Genomic DNA, 20,820 nt, shown 5'->3' on the forward strand with positions numbered 1-20,820 from the left:
TTTAATAAGGCTAGAAAGGCATTAGATTTGGAGCTTGTCACAAACAAGGTAGCTAGAATACAATTTTTTTTTGGTGAGCCATATTCATGGTTAACTCTTTATGCAAAATGACTCAAGTTTTCCATATCCGGTAATATAAAGTTTTCTTTAAAGATACCTTTAAATAGGAAATGAGTTCTTTTTAATATAAAAAGATCAACCAAATACTACTACATCTGACAAAAATGATGAAGATGGTATGCATGCTTCAGACATTTGAGAAACACTGAGTTAGAAGGAAATTTCAGAACCCTGGTCCACACTAGGAAGAAACTAGCCAGATGTTGGTGAATAATTACGGAGACTTAGAAGAATCATTGAAATTTGATTCACGTCATTTTTAGTTCCCTTGCATGATCCCAATCACACCAGGCTGTCTTCCCCAAAGGAGAGCTGGGGGAACCCAGCACAGCCACGTGTACATGTGGTGAAGACCAGGGTTCTTCTTCTTCTTCTTTTTTCTTTCTAATTTAACAAGATACAGACCTTATGCCTAAAGAATTTTCTAAATGCGAATCCTAGCCTGGGGCTATGCAGGTGCTTTGTCTTGGCGCCTTTAGCTTGGCTCTCACAGGTCTTCTGTCCCGGTTGGCCATCACAGACACTTTCTGCTTTGGACGCCTTTTGGGCAACAGCAGTCACAGCTTAGAACTTTGTTTTTAAACAAAATGCTTCTTTTTCCCCCTGTCGTTTTTAAGTGCATTGAAACACTTTCACAATTAACTGCCACTTTCACGATCACCCCATCCCCCAACCACAACGTTCACATCACGTGAATGTTTAACTTTTTTCAACTTTCAAAGACAATTTACTACCTGGTAGATTCTCAGACCATTCCCAGTACATGATTTTTCAACAAGGCAACCTATTTAAGTGACCCAGATTAACCAAGTCCATTTGCTAAAGACAAAGACAGGACATTAAGCTTGATCCGTAGATATAAAATATTCAGATTAAAAAAAGATAACTCTGCCCCTACTTGATAGTTTTAAAGATCTAAGTACTCTTGTCACACGGGAAAGGAAAAGATACATGAAAACAATTTATTTTTGCATCCTGGAGTCAAAACAAACACTGTCTCCAGTGGCTTCCTTTCTCCAACCCATCTTTTATTCAGTATTAGAAAGTTCAGGGAAGCCGTATCATCTGCAAAAATTTCAACTGACTTCTAGATGGATAGATCTCCCAGGCAAGAGAAGCGTCTACTGTGCACCAGTCCGTTGAGCCAAAGTGGGGGGAGACTGGAGCCAAAACAGCCCAGCCACAACCATTTAGAATTGTCGACTCAAGTTACAAATGGTGGGGGATTTTGCATGGAGCATGGAGTGTGCTCAAAATTGTCTGGGCCAAATGGGAAGACGGACAAACAGTGTAGATGTTTCGAAAGCAAGAATCCAAGAACTTTGGTAGAAAGGATGTTAAAAATGCAGGTTTGTGGGAAGAGGTAGATTTGTGTCTTAGGCAACCTACATTCACAGAACCCTCTTCTGAGACTCAGCTCCACTGGTAGTGACCCTGACCTCTCTGGGCAGGGTGGTGAGATCTTATCAGGTAGGTCCGTGCAGTTGGGACCACATTCTGGGGGGTGGAGGGAGGAGTCTTGGTGCATGAGCAGCTAAGAGAATGAGCACATCAGGTCACTTGGGAAGCCACACAACACACCCACATACCCCACTGTTTATAGCCTCTTGTGCTGACTGTGTGACTTCAAACAATGTAAGACACAGAATCAAAAGAGAGACATTTGGATCCAACTATTCATTGAACTTGACCCTAGCTGCCTTATAGCAAACGACTAATTTTATAGGAAAAAGGATGTACGTGAATCAGATAAATATTTATTTTTGAACGGAAGAAGAACATTCTAGAAGAAGCAACTGATACACTACAAATGTCATCATGGTGTCCAATACGTCTGGCAGTGATTATGGAAATAGTGATCACCTACACTTGAACAGAGTTCCACGGTTTGCCAGGCATTGTCACACTTTCCTTCAAAGCTGGGGTTGGAGACAGAATTTATTGTCCCAATTTTATAGATGTTGGAACCTATATAGATATAGGTTCGGATCACGTCACACAGCTACCACATAGCAGGCTTGGAGCTCAAACGCAGATCGTGAGACAAATTCTAGGATCCTTTTCACAACCTGGCCCCTTCAAATATTGGTAACAGATGTACTGGGCTGACCCAGCCATTTATTGGGTCCCAGCATCTCTCAAAGCACCCTCAGTTATCAAAAGAAGATGCAAGACATTTATCTGTCACCAAATTAAACTTTCCTCACGATTCCCGTGAAAGTTAAACCATGTGTTCCATGAGGGATAATCAGTTCTGTCAAGGGTAAAGGAAAACATCTCTAGAAAGTAGTTGTTCCAAATAAAATTTATTTTGAAGGGAATTGGTTGGATGTCTAGGATGACAGTGAAAAAATTTAGGCTCTCTAGGGCATCCTAACTCTAAACATTCCTTCCCTTGGCAAGCGTCCAGTGGTGACTATTTGATTTCATCAACAATTGTCTTTGTGGAGGAGATTTATTTTTTCCAAATTACATGAAAAACATGGAACATATTTTTTTAAAAGTCAAAAATAGAGCAGTTTACTTCTACTTTAAATTGTATCTCACCTCTTCCTCATTTCCAGTAGCTAATTTGTGCTGTATCCCTATATTCCCTGGGTCTCTCCACGCACAATTAAAAAGACCAACATGATATGTGGTTGTTAGTATTTCGTTCTTATTTTATATAAGAAATTGGTGATTGTGTCATTATTTATCCAGAGTTAGCAAATATTTCAAGCTTTCCACTAAAATTTTCATCAAAATACCGCTGATACTAATGAAACATTTTAAAGACAATCTAACAGCACTATGACATTGCTGAACACACACACACACACACAAACTTCAAGAAACCAAGCGGCAGACACATATCCAAATCCAATCCCATGCACAAATCCAAACAGGAACACACTTCAAACTACCTACCGTGTCTTCCAGATCTTTTTTTGTTTCAGTTTTGCTAGGTGAAACCTTAAAAGTTTAAGAAAACCAAATATTAAAAATCATAGCTATCTTTTTAGGGTGATTTGATTTCATAAAGACATCATTTTGGAGGGGTTGCTGCTGTGCACCCTTCAGGTAATGCATGCAATGAGAAGTCCTTTTCAGTACAAAAGCGTTCTACCGAGTTCAGTAGAGAGCCATGGACTTCTGGATAATTTCTAGCATAAACAAGTTTTTTTTTTTTTTTTTAAATTCAGGGTTTATGATGAAATGCATCAGACCTTATACATTCACTAAGAGCTTGACCACATTCAAAACTGTCTCCTGGAAGGCCAGAGAATTTCCATCACTCCTACCACTGATCCAAGCAAAGGCACAACACTTTGGTATTCGTGGCATGTTCTGTTGACTGATTTTTACTTTTTTTGAGGCTAGTCTTGGGCTTTGAAAGAACCCAAACACACTTGGAGCTGTCCATTTGATTATGTATTCATTGATTCATTGATTCATTCAGCCCTCTCACAGGTCTGGCATGGACCAGGTCACGGCTGCCTTGAGGAGTCAGAGACAAGCAAGCGTTACAGGACATGGGTCCCTGCCTCTAGATAGGAATCGATTTCTACAGTTTTTTTTTTGCCATCTGAATGTTCAACAGCTCAAGGAGCTTTTTCTCTATGTTTATGTTCAATGACCATAAGACATGGGACCACAGGAGAGTTGCGTTGCAACCTGCTGTTTACACCACAGTTCCCGGCTCTAAGGGCTCCATCACTGAAAGCTCCATGTGACCCAATTCCCTTGCAAAGCACGTCCCGTCCCTGTTCTCCAATGTTCCAGCTGCACCATCATGATCCCCCCGCCCAATACAATAGCAAATATATATTATTCCTGGAATTAACACAACTTTGGAGCAATGGGATTGAGGAAAGAAGGGGCAGCAACCACTCACCAGAGTTTTAAGGAAGCTCATGATGGAATTATTATTTTCGGTTGTATTTGTGGTCTGGGGGTCGTCCTTTGCAGTCTCCAGTTCTTCTGGGTTCCCGGGGACAGAGCAGCTCACAGTGGGGGTCTCTTGTCCTTCTTTCCCCTTGCTGTCCACTATGTCCTAGGTGTAAAAGAAGCGTTTTCCCCGTCGTCACTGGTTGTATGTGGACCCTCACAATGATAATTTTTGCTTCGCACCCCTTTCTCCCTGACCTCCTAATTCCAGCCATACTTCTTCTGCCCACGGGTGTACAGAACAATTAGGAGTTTATGAGAGTCCCTCTTCCTTCCCCTCCTCTGCTTTCTAACATACACAGCATTTGCAGTCAGTGGGAGAGACATTGTTTGGAGCCAGAGGGTAACAAACATAGCAGAGCACGCTGCCTCCCGAACAAAACCCCTTCGCTCCCAGTTCTACAAAGACGTTGTGTACGAAGCCAATATCTCTCAACTTTATGGTCACCTTGCCCAATGATCTGCACATTATGCCCAGAGACGCCTCCACCTGACTTCCCACAATCCCCAAGGTGTAAAGCGTATCAACTTTTTAAAAACACTTTTTTTTTAAGATTTATTGATCCATTTTTTTAAAAAGGTGTTATTTATGTATTTGACAGACAGAGATCACAAGTAGGCAGAGAGGCAGGCAGAGAGAGAGGAGGAAGCAGGCTCCCCGCTGAGCCCAATGCGGGGCTCGATCCCAGGACCCTGGGATCAGGACCTGAGCTGAAGGCAGAGGCTTTAACCCACTGAGGCACCCAGGTGCCCCTTATTGACCCATTTTAAAGAGAGACAGAGAGAGCACAAGCAAGGGGAGGAGCAGAGGGAGAGGGAGAATCTCAATGAGACTGCGCACTGAGTGTGGTGCCGGATCTGGGGCTCCATCTCACCACTCCGCGATCATGACCTGAGCTGCAATCAAGAGTCGGATGGTCAACTGACTGAGCTGCCCAGAAGTCCCTGAAAGTATGATGTTTTAAAATAATAACTCCGTTTTGGGGATCTGGGAGTTTATTGGCACAAGGGATCCGATACAGAAACTGATTTTTTTCTTCTGACTCATTCAGGAGGGTAGGAAGCATTCCAAACCTGTCCTCCTTTCTGCATCTCTATGCCCATGACCCTGGGCTAAGCCAGGTTACCTCAAACCCATCCGCTCTTCACCGATGTCTTTCTGGGTCTTGCCGTCCACAGCATCTATGTATTCCCTCCTCTGAGTTTCTATACCCCTGTTCTCGGCGCTCACTTGGCCTGTGGGTTATGGGCACAAGATTAGACTAATGCGAGAGGCCAGGCCAGAATCATCTGCATTAAAAATGGGGCTTTTTCGGAAGGGCTATAAAAATACAAACACCCATTTTGATGCATATTTGAAAAGGTAATAATGGCACCTGTATCCTTAGGGTTCACTCAGCCCCGGCACTCCTTCCAAAGGGAGAGCTGCTTCTCAGGAAATGCCTCATAAAGGTCTGGAACTTTGTAAAACTAAAAGCAGCTAAGAGACATGGCCTTAAAAAACTTGTTAGGTTTTCTAGCAAATTCCAGGTAAAAACTATTTGTGTTGGAGGGGATGCTCTTTTAATAAACAGGTTCTAGGGGCACCTGGGAGGCTCAGTGGGTTAAGCGTCTGCCTTCAGTTCAGGTCACGATCTCAGGGTCCTGGGATCGAGCCCCACATCGTGCTCTCTGCTCAGCGGGGCGCCTGCTTCTCCTCAGCCTCTCCCTCTGCTTGTGCTTTCTGTCTCTGTGTATGTCAAAAAATAAGCAAAATCTTAAAAAAAATACCCAGGCTTTAATATGAATTAAATTTTTTTAAATTCCAGGTATATTTTGGATCCACAATGTTCAGGGGGAAGGATGGCTGAAAATCCTGTTTACGGCCCATGAGGGCTAGTATACTCACAGGTGTGTGCACACACAAGGTTATTGTTCCAGTGTGCTCTAGAAAAATATTCCCAGCATCAGACCTTCAGTACTATGGATATTTTTGCTTAGGTGAAGCTGAGGACAAAGAACATTTGAAATGAAATTTGAAATAAAAAAAAAATATTACATAAATAACCAAACAGGTGTTTTGGAAGAGGAGCCATCACGAAAGCAGTAACAGGAAAAAATCTCACTGAGAAATGCTGCACTGGGTCTGACTTATGGTGTGGCCTAGGACAAAGTCATCACTCGTTTCTTCATCTGCATTCAGTAGCTATGGCGGGGGAGGTGGACTTGGACTAGACCCAAACCGCAGAGAGACCACAGGGTGTCAGCCTCAGCTCTGGGGCCACCTCCTAGAGCGGCTGGGGCAGGAAAGGGGACAGTCCACGTACAGGACTCAGGACAAGCCATAGCACCGGTGAACATCCCGTGAATGCTCGCTATTCCACAAGGGCCTTCCTACGGCGGCCAGTCTGTAGTGGACAAAGGCCGGGAGAGAGGACAGTCCTCTGAGTAAAAGACAAGTGAGTCCCTCTGGCCCATGGACGCCTACTTGGACCGCACATTGGAACCATCTGGGCAGCGGTTAAGCCAATGCTCCTGCCCAGACTCTGCTCAGACCAACTGAAGGAGACTTTCCGGAGGTCTGCAGAGTCCCAGCGGGTTGCGGGATGCCCGGGGGCTGAGAACAACCAGAGTCAAGGGAAGGGAAGACCTGAAGACAAGCAGTGTTGCCCTTGGCCATGGAGCCCGACACGGGGAGCTGGGTGGAGCTGGGGGAGGGGTTTTAGCCAGAGATAAGAGCATGAAAAATGTAGAGAGGATGAGGAGGGAAGAGGGCTGGGGAAGGTTTGGGGTGAGGTTATTTAGTTCAACTACGGTGGAGGGGTTACGGCAGTCATGGTGGTTAAGGAAATGCCACCTGAGCCGGACGGAGGACGTGCAGAGTGCCCGCTTAAGGAACAGGGGCTATGGAAGGTTTCTGGGCTGGAGCAGCCTTGCTGTCCCTCACCACGAGGGTGGGGAGTAGGCAAGGAGACCCAAGGGCGGCAAAAAGTAGAGAGTTCCCGCAGGGAAATGTAAGGCAGAGAAGGCCCCAGAGGACGTCTCTGGTTGCCCACAATGCAAAAAATGCAGAGTCAAGAGAGGACAATGGCACCAAAAGGCAAAAAGACTAGAACTCTTTTCCCTCAATCCCTCCTCCCCAGATGCACACACCTGGGGGCAGAGGAGAAGTAGGAGGGAAAATCCTATCCCCTCCAGATGGTCAGTCCAAGGTTGCAGCACAGCTTGGTTCCAGAAAAAACTGGGATGAATGTTAAAATGGATATGAGATGGAAGTGTTTTTTTTTAATTTTTAAAATATTTTATTTATTTATTTGTCAGGGAGAGAGAGTGCACACGAGTGAGCATGAGCAAGGGGAGCAGCAGGCAGAGAGAGAAGCAGGCTCCATGCTGAGCAGGGAGCCCCATGTGGGACTTGATTCCAGGACCCTGGGGTCGTGACCTGAGCCGAAGGCAGATGCTCAACCAACTGAGCCACCCAGCCACCCCACGATTGCAGTTTTAAAATTGGACTGGACTTTTGAATCCCTACAAGGTCTGGGATATGCCCGTGATAGCAAAAGAATTAGGAAAGAAACTCTCAGGTGTCTACCAGGCACATGACATGGACCAAGTCACTGGGCATAGAGCAGGGACTCAGATGCACAGTGCCCTGTCCTCAGAGAGCTGACCTTCTAGCAGCAGAGCAAAGCAAAAGCAAACAAAAATACAGATGAACTAATAAATGTCATTTATGCCTCAAGCAGTGAAGATTGCAAGACAACAAATGAACATGAGGGAACAGAGGGTGATTTGGTGCTGGTTGAAGTCCTCCAGGAATGGACGTGTGGGGGCGGGGGAGGAACATCTTCTGGAAGGCCCTGACATCCAGGCGGGGTCAGCTGCTCTGAGGCCCTCTGGCCCCACAGCCCATGGGCTCCCAGTGTTTCTCACAAGGAGGGGAAGGGCCTGGTTCTAGGTCACGGCCAGCTCCCGGATGGGCATTTCCTGCAGGGGGCAAGAGGCAATGATTATCTCTGTGATCCCAGGCTAGACACACCGGGGACATTTATTGAACTTCCTGGAAATAAGTGGTGGTCCTCGGGGACCGACAGGGAAATCCTGCCACAGTGGCTATCCTCTGAGGAAACGGATAAGGATTAGTACCTCTTTACCCAGGACAAAGCACTCTGAATGGGGGATACATGGCTGGACAGGACTCCAGGAACAGAGGAGACCTCCAACTCCCTCCTCTGCCCCATGGCGTCGTCTCCTGACATCTCTGAAGACTCTGACTTCTGCCTCCCTGAGTTCCCAGGTGCAGCTGGGTCGCGAGTCTCGGCTAACAGGTGAGGGTGAGCCCCTCCTGCCCAGTGCACAGAGGTTGTGGGGCTGCCGGGGGACATCCCCCAGTGAGAGCTTTATGGTCTTTCCATTGAAATCTTCACCTTGAACTTGAGCCCTTTCCTTGAACTTTTTTTTTTTTTCCTTCTTAGACTGACTTTTAAAGAGAACATGACTTCTGGTTCTAGAAAGATGGAGAATATGACGTTTCCTTATCCTCCCAGTAAGCACAATGGGAAGTCTCTGCTTTCTCTCTGCCAGGTGGAGAGAAGACAGACCAGCTAGGAAATGGAGGAACCCTGGGGAGGGGAGGGCCCTGGGGTTTCTTCTTGCCTCATAGATCCTAGACTTGGAAATGGAGGAGTCAGCAACCTGCAAATAAGAGCAGCCACTGAGCAAAAAAGTGCTGACGAGGAGGCAGAAAATCTAGAGTGCTCACACATGGCTTGCTGGTGGGCCGCAATGGCGCAGCCTGTTTGGAAAAGGGTTTGCCAGTTTCTTGACAAACTAAATCCACAACCACAATACAACCCAGCAACTGCAATCCTGGGCTTGTTTTTCACCGGTGAAATGAAGACATATATTCACAGAAAAACCTGCACACGAAAGTTTATAGCGACTTTGTTTGTAATAGCCCCAAACCAGAAACAACCAAATTTCAAGGGATGAATGGCTAGAAAAAATGTGATCTCTCGGTAGCAGAGAATAGTATTCAGCAACAAAAAGGGAAGGAAAGGAACAGTTTTTACTGATAGACTTAATGACCTCAATGAGCCCCCAGAAAATTCTGCTGGAGGAAAGAAACCTGTCTAAAGAGCATACAGACTGCGTGACTCCATTTATATATCGTTGTTGAAAGGACCTAACTATTGAAACGGAGAACAGATGGGGGGTTGCCAGAAATTGGGAAAGAGAGTGGAGTTGGAAGGGAAGTGGAGGTACGGAAAGGAGGGCGGCATGAGGTGGACATGTTCTCCATGGGGCCGTATCAATGTCAATATCCTGATTGTCATATTGTATCATAGTTTTATAAGATGTTACCGCTGAGGGATCCTGGATAAAGGGATTTCTTTTTTTTTTTTTTTAAGATTTTATTTATCTATTTGACAGACCGAGATCACAAGTAGGCAGAGAGGCAGGCAGAGAGAGAGGGGGAAGCAGGCTCCCTGCGGAGCAGAGAGCCTGATGTGGGGCTCGATTCCAGGACCTTGAGATCATGACCTGAGCTGAAGGCAGAGGCTTTAACCCACTGAGCCGCCCAGGCGCCCCTGGGATAAAGGGATTTCTTTGTATCATCTCCTACAACCACATGTGAATCTACAATAATTTCAAGATTAAAAAAATATTTTTTAAATCATTTGAGGATAGTTCTGGAAGAGTAAGAATGACGAATCAATGAAAAGTCCAACAATTCTGGAATAGGTCAATAAATTTGTACATGTTATTTGTGTATGAGATTAACCTCTAGGCTACATTAACCTACATTTCTACATGTAGGAATGAACACATTCCATGTGATGGGATATTCTGCAGCCATGAATTCTTTGAGGAAAGTATAACGAGCAAAAAAGTTCAATGATAATAATCATGACCAACCTTTATGTGTCAGGCCCTGCTAAACTAGTTAAAAAGGTCTCATGCAATTCTTTTTTTTTAAAAATTTATTTACTTATTTATTTGTCAGGGAGAAAGAGAGAGAAAAGGTGGGGAGAGGGAAAGAGAGAGAGCATGAATGGGGGGAGGGGCAGAGAGAGAAGCAGACTCCCCACTGAACAGGGAGCGCGATGTGGGGCTTGATCCCAGGACCCTGGGATCATGACCTGAACCGAAGGCAGATGCCTAACTGATTGAGCCACCCAGGTGTCCCAAAAGGCTTCATGCAATTCTTACAGGGATTTCATGAAGTATGTACTACATGCAGTTTTGGGGTTTTTTGGTTTTTTTACTGATGAATAAATCGATGCAGGAAAAGGACAGATAACTTGCATATGGTTGCGGAGTAGAACTGGAATTTGACTCCAGACTCAAATTATTTCCAAGGCAAAAAGCACGTACGCTCCATGCTGCCTTACCCCCGCCAACCCCCTTCCTTCAGGGGTTCGCTCAAGAGTTGTTCTATTTTAATTTCTCTTGTCTCTATTCTTCTTCCCTGCTATATGACACATATTATCCCGGGACATACAGGAATTTAGGGTATGATAAAAATGACACCTCAAATCTATCCAAAGCAGAGGACTATTTAATCAAACATACAGGGACCAGGTGGTCATCTGAAAGCAAATTAACTTGGTGTCCTAAGTCAACCCTATAGAAGGACAAAATCCAAGTGGATAAAAACGCTAGAAGAAAACACGAGAAAAATATTTACATTTTATAATTTTGGATGGAGAAGACTTTTGTAACTGTGACTCAAAATCTGGATGCCATTAAAGAAAAGATTGAGAGAAAAAAAATAAAAGTCCGAAAGTTTGGAAACGTTCCATTGGGAGGCTGGTTTGAGAAGCAAGCAGTCTTGTTTACTGCTGTTTGGAATGTAAATTAGTTTAGTCCCGATTGAGGGCAATTTGGCATTATCTACCAAAAATTTAAAAAAGAACAGACTCCTTTATCTAGCGATTCCGCTTCTAAGCATTGACTCTAAACTTCAAGTCACACACGTGTGAAAAACCAAACTCATGAAGTTGTTTACTGTGGGGCACTAGCAAATGTTGGGAAACCAGCCCAATGTGATTGTTTTGGTCCAGGTAAACTAGAAGGTTAAAGCCTCTGCCTTTCGCTCAGGTCATGATCCTAGGGTCCTGGGATCGAGCCCCGCATTGGGCTCTCGGCTTGGCAGGGAGCCTGCTTCCTCCTCTCTCTATTCCTGCCTCTCTCCCTACTGGTGATCTCTATCTGTCAAATAAATGAATAAAATCTTAAAAAAAAAAAAAAAAGAAATCCTGGAAGGATGTACTTAAAAATGCAACCGGTAATTATTTACTGGGGTTGCCACTGGTAGACAGGTAGACCATTTTTAGAATTTCTTAATTTGAGCCAGGTATTATGTATAAAAATCAAAATTAAAACAAAATGTAGGCGACTAATTCCAAATTTTAAAAAACTCCCAGAGGGTGAAACTAAATACAGTTGGAAAGATGATGCCTTACATATTGAGTTATTTGTAGAACGATCTTTGTTCCTAACTACAAATATGTCTTTGCTATTCTCATCAGGCCTCCAGATCATGCTCAGCGAACAGAAATTTTAGACTGAAGCAAAAACACTCCCCAGGAAATATCTGGAAATTTCTTTGATACAAACAGGTGTTCATGGTGTCAGCTTGTTTTCCATGTGTGTGGAAGAAGCCTATTTCTCCCCCTTGCTGTTGGCTTCAAAGGGCAAACAGACAGGGACACTAGTTAAGTGATCACAATTTGTCATGTTGAAAAATAATGCCGCCTTATCATAATTTGATAGTCTATAATAAAACCCATATGGAACTTCTGGCACCTTAATCTCGGCCTCTTCAAGCAAGGTCTACGTTGTTAAAGTGAAAACACAAGGCATGAAAGCCTTGTCTGGAGCTATTAGTGATAAATGTCTCCCCCATCTAGGTTTCTTCACTGATGGTGTGTCCCGGGTTTCGGTTTGAATCATTGTACCGAGAATCAGCGTCTAGCTTACAGTTTAACACAAGAAAATTTGTCCAAAGGACACTGAATGGTACAGAAACCCATTACTCCATTCCCTTCCATCTGTTAGAAATTTGAGCCACATGCTGCCCGGGATAAAAGGGAAAGCTCTGTTTTCTCTCCCACTTGGATGCCCCAGCGGCACAAAGGGCATCATGTGCTAGGCAGCAATGGTCTCCAGAGTCTTCCTCTGAGAGTCCCATCACCTGCACGGAGCCACTGTCAGACTGAGGGAGAAAAATGGAATTGGGTTAATTCTTAAAGATAGAATTCATCTTCCCATTTGCCCAGAAGGGAAAACAAATTAATAAACAAGAAAGGAACTCCAAAACCAAAGTCTACTAAAACTGTTCTGGGGGACCTTCAGAATGCCCTGCCTACATACCTGTTTCCTATGTTACACATATGATACCTTTACTTTGTTTTCCCACAAAGCTCAAAACCACCTAAGGGGAGTTGGTTACTGTAGCTCATTTTTATTTTCCCCACTCTTCCCGCCCAAATTCACACTGGCTGGTAAAAAGGCATCCACATTGTTTAAGCTCAGGGCAAAAATAAGGAAAGAACACAGCGCCCAAGAAATGCCAGTTATGGAAGGCTTCAAAGACCACCCATCCGCAACCAAATTCCTCTTTCTCATCCCCTACACATCAGTTCCAAGTATATTTAAAAAGCCAGTGTTATTTCTGAACAGCGGCTTGCCATTCTAGTTCTGGATTGCATAGTTCCGGAATTACGGTCAAGAAAAAAAGAACTCGTGGAAACTGTTATTAGCAGCCTTAGGGCTGGCCACCAGGGACGCCGCAAGCCTTACAGCGCACTCTGCTGGAGGGACCTGGACATTACCTGGATGCAGCATGTCCTTTAACTTAGCCCGGCAGGGCCCTGTGCTTGATGCTTTTATAAAACGGGGAAAACAGGGATGAGCAAAGAAGAAAAACATAACCGGCCACCATTATTCCATTATTGAAAACAACTGCTATCAACAATGTGTAATTTGGGGCGCCTGGGTGGCTCAGTGGCACTGCCTTTGGCAGGGTCTCAGGGTCCTGGGATCAAGCCCCGCAGAAGGCTCTCTGCTCAGCAGGGAGCCTGCTTACTCCCTCCCTCTGCCTGCTGCTCTGCCTACTTGTGACCTCTCCCTCTCTGTCAAATAAATAAATAAAATCTTAAAAAAAAAAAAAACAACGTGTAATTTTTCATTCCACGCCCTCTCAAGGTTCCAAAAGAATGCATGTGTGGACAAGCGGGCAGATTTTTCCCCTACAAGGATCCTTCTTGTTTTGAACCCTGCTCTCCTCCTGTAACACTGACTTCACAGGTCACTCCTTCCAGGTCTGTGTCATGCTGGCTTATGATGGCCGGTGTAAGGGAGTCCCGTAACCAACAGAACAGCTACCTTATTGGACCGTTTTAATCTTCCCAACTTTCCTCTTACAGACATCGCTGGAATGAAAAAAAAAAAAAGCTTGTAGATAAAATTTTGCCCATTTTCTCAATAAATTACTAGATGTCAAATGGCTTGCTCAAAAAGCACATTATTCGAGATACTGACGTGCCATCGTTGAAACCAGCTTCCTAATCAAGAAATTACCAAAGACTTCAAAGGGCAATACAAATAACATAAAAACACTGAAACGTGAAACCTATCTTTTGTCTTCTGGCGTATTTCCTAAGAGGGCAACCTAAGCTGTGTGACACAGATCTAAAAATGTTCTACTTACACATTTTCCCTCCTCTTTTTGGAAGAGAGGCAACAGTGTTCATTTCATCTGCTTATTCTAATCGAAACAGACTCGGCTGGACCCGCTATCCGTTCTGACGCTCTTTATTGTAAATCGTAAGATCACCACCTGCTTTAACACTCTGCAGACCTAACCTCAGGGTATTATGAACTCGTCTCGGAGCTCGGCACCTATACGAGGTAGGGCCTCATTAATCTATGGGGTTGACAGAGGCAGAGATGTTGTATTTATAAGATTAAATAAAGCAGTTGTTCATTGTGGTCAGAGTTTGAAGGGGGGAAAAGGAATCTCTCAAAGAAAGCAATTCACACTTGCTTCCTGCCAATAAGGTTTTCCATTTTCTCTCTCAGTCCTCCACTTGCAGGGTAAGTGAATTTGTCAACTTGATTTCCAACAGCAAGTGAAATGTGGGTAGAGAATTAAGCACTGAAATGTGCTTTTCTTGCCTCTTGGTTTTGTTTTATTTTTGCAGCAGTCAGTGATTTGGGGCGCCTTCTTCAAGCCCACTCTGTAGGATGTGAAAAGGAAAAATACAGTTGCTGTGGGCAAAGAGGGGCCGGAGAGTGGTTCCTGGGGCAAGTCCCGTTGGGCAAAAAGGATTTGCGGAAGCCTCTTCTGTTCTAACATGTGCAAGCTCGAGAGTGATCATGGCCTTTCACATTTATTACAGGGAAAATATCCAGTTTTTAAAAAAAAGTATTTCAAAATATAAAAGCTAATGACCCATAGCCTAGAATATGTTTGTCATCTGCTTAACAAACACTTCTCAGTAGCGAGAAAACTGTTTTGCATGTTGCCAAAATTAGGCTGCAGCCCTTCTAAGAATCGTTTGGCTTTGTACAGAAAAAGAAAAAAAAGTCCCATCCTTTTCCCTGAATTTGTACGTTAGACCGAGATCCTTGGACCTGCCCGTTGCCCACTTAGTTACCTGCTACCTCGCCGCTCTACTTTCTCTCTGATGATTTCATTCATAGCTCTTTTTATTTATTTGTTCTTTCTCTTTTCAAAGATTTTATTTATTTATTTATTTACTTATTTATTTAATTTGGACAGAGAGAGTGGGAGGAGGGGCAGAGGTTGGGGGAGAGGGAGAATTTCAAGCAGACTCTACACTCCCCCAATGCAGGGCTCAAGCTCATGACCCTGAGATCATGACCTGAGCTGAAACCAAGAGTCAGATGCTTAACCGACTGAGCCACCCAGGCGCCCCTGTTTGTTTATTTTCTTATTTATTGTTGTTTTCTTCTTTGGAATGAAAGCTTTCATGAAGTACATCATTCTATCCCTAAAATCATTCCTGGCACAAAGAAAGTCCTCAGATGTTTGTTGAATGAATACACGAGCACATTCGAGCCTCTTATTTATTGTTCAACACCTGCCAACAGATTAACTCTCAGGCTGGATTTGTAGTTTAGTAACCAGATGGTCCCCTAAGTAGCTTCAAATTGTGATAAATGTAGGAAGGGGGAAAAGTGATCCGTGAAGGAGATATTTCACTTCACTTGCAACCCTGCCGCAAAAAAATCATCACGCAAGTGTTGAAGTGAAGGAAAACTCCCATGCCACACTGTTGGGAACGAGGGAGGAGTGGGGACCGGAGAAGCTGGAGGGAGAATGCCCCATTCCAAGGGTCAGCCACAACTCACATCCTGCCCAGGATGAAACTTCCCACTTTCCAGAAATATCTGAAACCTGAAACTGTATTGGAATTTCATAATTTTAAAATATTGTCAACTGTGTTCATTTGAAAATAGTATCCATCACTTAAAATATTAAAACACTGAAGTTCAAATAAAATCTCTCTGTGGTTTCTTGCATCCTGCAAGAGGCCATTTTCCAACTTGGGTCTACACGCCTAGCTCAGCATTTCCAAGAACAGTCCCTTAGAAGCTACGCCCAACCGGTTAGACGGCTAGTAGTTTTATGGGTAATTAAGTCTGAGAAATGCTCTGTTAAACAAAGCGAAGCAAATCTGTTTGCTGTAGGACTTCTCAGGCCCTAAGGAGGCTGAATCCATTGTGAATCTTCAGTAGAGAAGATAAGGCAAGTTTTATTTTCTGAAACTTTTTGATGGTGAGCCCTGTTTCAAGGTGGATCTCACTGGACTGATGTTCCACAGAATTAGCTCATGTCCCAAAGTATTAGCTTCAGACATTTTTAAAAAATATAAGATGTTTCAAAAGGTTTCAAATATTTCCTTTTCTGGAACTGACAGGCACAGGGGCTAAGCGTGTGAGCACTGGTGATGAATTCCCGCTCTCTTGCTTTCTAGCCGTAGGACCTCATGAAAGTTATTTCAACTGTCTGCAAGATAGCAAATGCTCAATAAATTAGGGCTGTTATTAGAGCCTTGCAGGGAGTGACTCAGACTGATAGCACCAAAGGGAAAGTAAATTCAAAATTTATTTTGTATACTCATTGCAAAACACCATGCACTTGATATTCAACCATGATGATTAACACCATAACATGGTAAAGACCGAATTAAAAATACCGAGGGGCACCTGGGTGGCTCAGTTAAGCATCTGACTCTTGGTTTCTGCTCAGATCATGATCCTGGGGTCTTGAGATTGAACCCTGCATCGGGCTTTTCACTTGGCACGCAGTCTGCTCATCCCTTTCTCTCTTCTCCGCTCCCCCCACCCGCATGCTCTCTCTATATGCATCTTTCTAAATAAATCAATAAAACCTTTAAAAAATACCAAATAAATGATACAGATATATGATTCGGCATACTTTAGCTCACCGAAGGCATCTGTAGCATGCATATATTTTGAAATCATTTTCTTTTTAAAGTTGCGTTAGGCAGAGCTGATAGTGAGATAGCGAGAATATATTCTGAGATTCTTTGCAGGGTCCTAACATGATGTGTACCATCTTTATTCTCGTCGAGTTCATGTATCGAACATCACTGTGTGCCAGGCAGTGTACCAGGCACTGGGAATACTTAGTTGCTTAAGACACAGCCACATCCCTCAAGATCACTATGTCTGTACGTGAGAAGGGTGATTTTGGTAGAAGAAAAATTTCTGAACTTCATGTTGTGACCATTAGTAGATTAGAAAGTAATTCAGTGGGTCAAAACCGGCACTAAAAACATCAAACATGGGGCGCCTGGGTGGCTCAGTGGGTTGAAGCCTCTGCCTTTGGCTCGGATCATGATCTCGGGGTCCTGGGATCGAGCCCCACATTGGGCTCTCTGCTCGGCAGGGAGCCTGCTTCCCCCTCTCTCTCTGCCTGCCTCTCTGCCTACTTGTGATCTCTCCCTCTCTGTCAAATAAATAAATAAAGTCTTTTTAAAAAATCAAACATGGTAGAATAGAAAAGAATACAAAACACTAATGTGTGTTCCGTGCTATGAAAACAGCAGTGTTCTGTGAATTCTTTTTTGCATTCATGGGCATATCTACCAGATCAGGATGTAAAATCTATTTCTTACTGTGGGCCATATTAGACAAATTAGACAGTTGTACAGTGAGTAAGTTCAAGTAAATTATTATAGGGGTAGGGGATACTGGAACAGACTCTGCAGTTTCATGTACTTGGTGATTCCTGATATAAACTTGGATAGAAAAAAATATCTGGTTTCCATCCATAACATACCATCTTTGCTAACAGAGTCTGCTTTCTACCAAAGAAACTTGACAAGCCCTCCTTGGACCTTGAAACAGATATACAACTGAATTTACAATGGGGAACACTTAGGAAACTCCTCTTCCCTTTGAAAGGACATTATGACCATGGAGGTACCCTACTTGGAACTCTGGGGGCCACATGGAAACCACAGGTGGCCGAACCTATGAACCGCGCCAACAATTCATGGCAGGCCCTGGAGACTGACTTGTCCTGGAGTATGAAGATGTTGAACCAACATAAACCCCCTGGCTCTAGAATTCTCACCATGCTCAAGAAATAATGTTTTCTCCTCATTAACTACGCCACTAGTGATTGGGTGTTTTTTGTTTGTTTGTTTTTGTTTTTTTGTTTTTTACTTACAGCCAAAGGCACCCTAAATGATAGACTACTCAAACTCCATCACGCAGGAAGACCATTTTATCCAGTTTTGCATTCTTTATTTCTCACTTTCTGAGAACTTAGAAAATATACTGTTTTATTTAGCATCATTACTACTGACTGCCTGTTTCATCCTCTGACCTTACAATCCCGCCTCAGGCAGACAGTATCTTCCTTTTCTGGATGAAAATACAAGGTTTTGAAATAACCGAGTGTCCTGGGTTTTGGCAACTGATGAATCTTGATTACAGTTTTGCCACTAACTTAGCTGTGTGGTCTTGGGCAAGTAACTTAACTTCTCTGAGCTCTAGCTCCCTCATCTATTAAATGGCAATAAAGGGGTGCCTGGGTGGCTCAGTGGGTTGGGCCTCTGCCTCTGGCTTAGGTCATGATCTCAGGTCCTAGGATTGAACCCCGCATCGGACTCTCTGCTCAGCGGGGAGCCTGCTTCCCCCTCTCCCTCGGCCCGCCTCTCTGCCTACTTGTGATCTCTCCCTCTCTGTCAAATAAATAAATAAAGTCTTCTAAAAAAATCAAAATAAAAATAAAAAAAATTGTGATCTCTCTTTCTCTGCAAAATAAATAAATAAAATCTTTAATAAATAAATAAATAAATGGCAATAAAAACACCTGCCTTCTTATGTTGTTAGAAGAATCAAAGCAGATAAAATATGCAAAGTGCTTACTACAGAGCCTATGAATAATGAATTATTAAAAAGTGAGGCAATTATTATTATTTGAAGAATCTGGACTTGGCCCTGGATCCTTTGGGCCCTTAATACTTGGATATCATCTCTGCTGCTGAAAACAGTTCATATCAAACATTTCTTCAAACTGAATCCATATAATTTACAAAAATTACAGTATCATAGCTAAAAACCCGGCTTACTTCAAAATTTGCATGATTTAGAACAGTTTCTCTCCATACTGACAAAGTCTTTTGGGTGGATAGTTCTCTTTAGCTGTTGGAATGGCATGGCCTTGAGGCCGTAAGGTAGACAAAAACAAAATAAAAAACGGCTTAAAATTCACTTGGTGCTCTAACATGGGTAATTTTTAAAATTTTTGAATTTTATCTTGTCACTTCCAATGTTGTACATCCTGACATTTAAAAACAATTAAATAACAATTTCCTCAATCAAATAATTCCATCTCACCTAGTCACAACCCTGCTGCACAAATTTCAACAATTTGGTAAAAATATAATGTTGAGCATGGAAAGTATGGGCTTGAGGACTGGGCAATTCTCTTTAGCTATGTAGCTTGGTGTCAGTGACTTGGTTTCGCTAAAGCTTGGATTTCTTCCTCTGTAAAATGGTAAAGATTACAAGAATTCCCACTTAAGTTTTGATGTTTCAATAAGATGCTTCCTTCAAAGTGATTTTGTCACTGAATCTGACTTAACATAGAGCATAAATAAGAAATATTGGAGGATTCATGTCACCAGAAACCACCCGGGGGTTGGGACATCTGGTCAGCCTCATGGAGAACTTGGTACATGAAGGTGAAGTGAATCTTTGGGGAAGAGAGATAGAGAGAGAGGCAGGTGGAGAAAACGTGGGGTAGCAGGTGGCATCGTGCAGGTCACGTGGGGAGATGTCTGGGTACATTTAAGGGAATAGTGGAAAATACAGTCGGAAACACGGAGAAAAGCTGGTGGAGACCCTTGAATGTCAGACTAAGGAACCATGGCTTGTAGGCAAGGGCACTGAACTTCTATTCTTTCTCAAGTAATTTTATAACTTCTGCCCCTTTTCTTTTTTTCCTTTAATCCAAATCAGGACTTTCTGACTTTGGTGATGTAGATTTCAAATCAGACCAACTGTGCCATCTCAGTGAGCTTTGACTGAGGACTACAGAAGACAGTAAAAAGACAAAAATATTGATTAATGGGGGGGGGTGGACCATGATACTAATAATAGCTAAATATTCTTTTCTCGAAATGCAACATCTTGGTGCTCAGTTCTCTACGTGGCTTATCTCTTAACTGTTGCAAGTGTGAATAATGGGAAAATGTACTCAGCACTATTGATATCCCCATTTTAGTGATGAAGAAACCGAGGCTCAGAAAGGTTTAGTCACTTGTCCAAGGTCACACAGCCAGTAGGCAGCAGAGGCCGAGTTGAAACGTTAAGCTACTTGACTACCATGCTTATGTTTTAATTCCCTACTTTTCACCGTGTAGGATTCTAGAAATCCTGGTTCTTGAATTCCATTTCTACCACTAAAAGCAGTGGCAGGGTGGAGTTGCCCTTTAGTGAGATGAGGAAGCCTGTCGATGACCCGGGTAGGCATGCTGTTGCTTGCTGTTAGGTGTGGGAGAGGAGTCCGGTGTTGCCCATGCTGGGCGGACCTTCGAATGGAGATGTCGAAATTCAAGTGCCCATGTCAAGAGGCAGCTGGATACTTGAGGCTCGACTTTCGGGGTGGGTCTAGGCTACAGACATGAATTTGGGACTTGTTGGCCGACTTTCGGGGTGGGTCTAGGCTACAGACATGAATTTGGGACTTGTTGGCCGACTTTCGGGGTGGGTCTAGGCTACAGACATGAATTTGGGACTTGTTGGCCGATAGCTGTATATTTAACCCTTGGGACAGGGGGCATCTCTATGGAAGGAAGTGTAGTCAGAGAAGATGTCTAAGAATGAAAGTCTGGGAACTCCGAGGTTTAGAGGATAGGATCCAGTAAAGGAGATTAAGGAACTGCGGGCAGTGTCGCGGGGAGGGACCAGGTGAGGAAGGGTGTCTGATGTGACTGGCAAGGCCAGTGGGACAGGACTGACACACAAGGGGTTTGGCGGCCACGATGAGGGTTGGGAGGTGCGACGTCATGGCCACTTGGACATGAACAGTTTTTGTGGAGGATAAAAGCCTGAATGAAGTGAGTTCCAGAGAGAAAAGGACACAAGGAAGCAAAACCACGGAGTCTTTTTCTTGATATCTACAGACGCAATGACCACGGAGTCTTTTTCTTGATATCTACAGACGCAATGACCACGGAGTCTTTTTCTTGATATCTACAGACACAATGACCACGGAGT

At 43.6% G+C, this 20,820-nt stretch overlaps 1 protein-coding gene across 11 annotated transcripts in view; it reads right to left on the reverse strand.

Annotated features, from left to right (window-relative positions):
* Positions 1-20,820, reverse strand: part of BCAS1 (brain enriched myelin associated protein 1) — a 94,310-nt gene that overhangs the window by 36,650 nt on the left and 36,840 nt on the right. For 6 of the 11 annotated variants that reach the window (XM_045980735.1, XM_045980733.1, XM_045980741.1 and 3 more), the window contains exons 5-7: positions 3,995-4,153; positions 3,028-3,072; positions 526-660 (exon numbers count right to left, since the gene is read on the reverse strand). The exons of 1 other annotated variant lie outside the window; for it this stretch is intronic. In XM_045980735.1, coding sequence (XP_045836691.1) covers positions 526-660; positions 3,028-3,072; positions 3,995-4,153 — 339 coding nt within the window. The remainder of the gene's footprint in view (positions 1-525; positions 661-3,027; positions 3,073-3,994; positions 4,154-20,820) is intronic. 4 more of the 11 variants (XM_045980738.1, XM_045980744.1, XM_045980736.1 and 1 more) reach the window with 1 other exon arrangement.

Source organism: Meles meles, chromosome 16 (genome assembly GCF_922984935.1).
Source record: "Meles meles chromosome 16, mMelMel3.1 paternal haplotype, whole genome shotgun sequence".
Classification (NCBI taxonomy): domain Eukaryota; kingdom Metazoa; phylum Chordata; class Mammalia; order Carnivora; family Mustelidae; genus Meles; species Meles meles.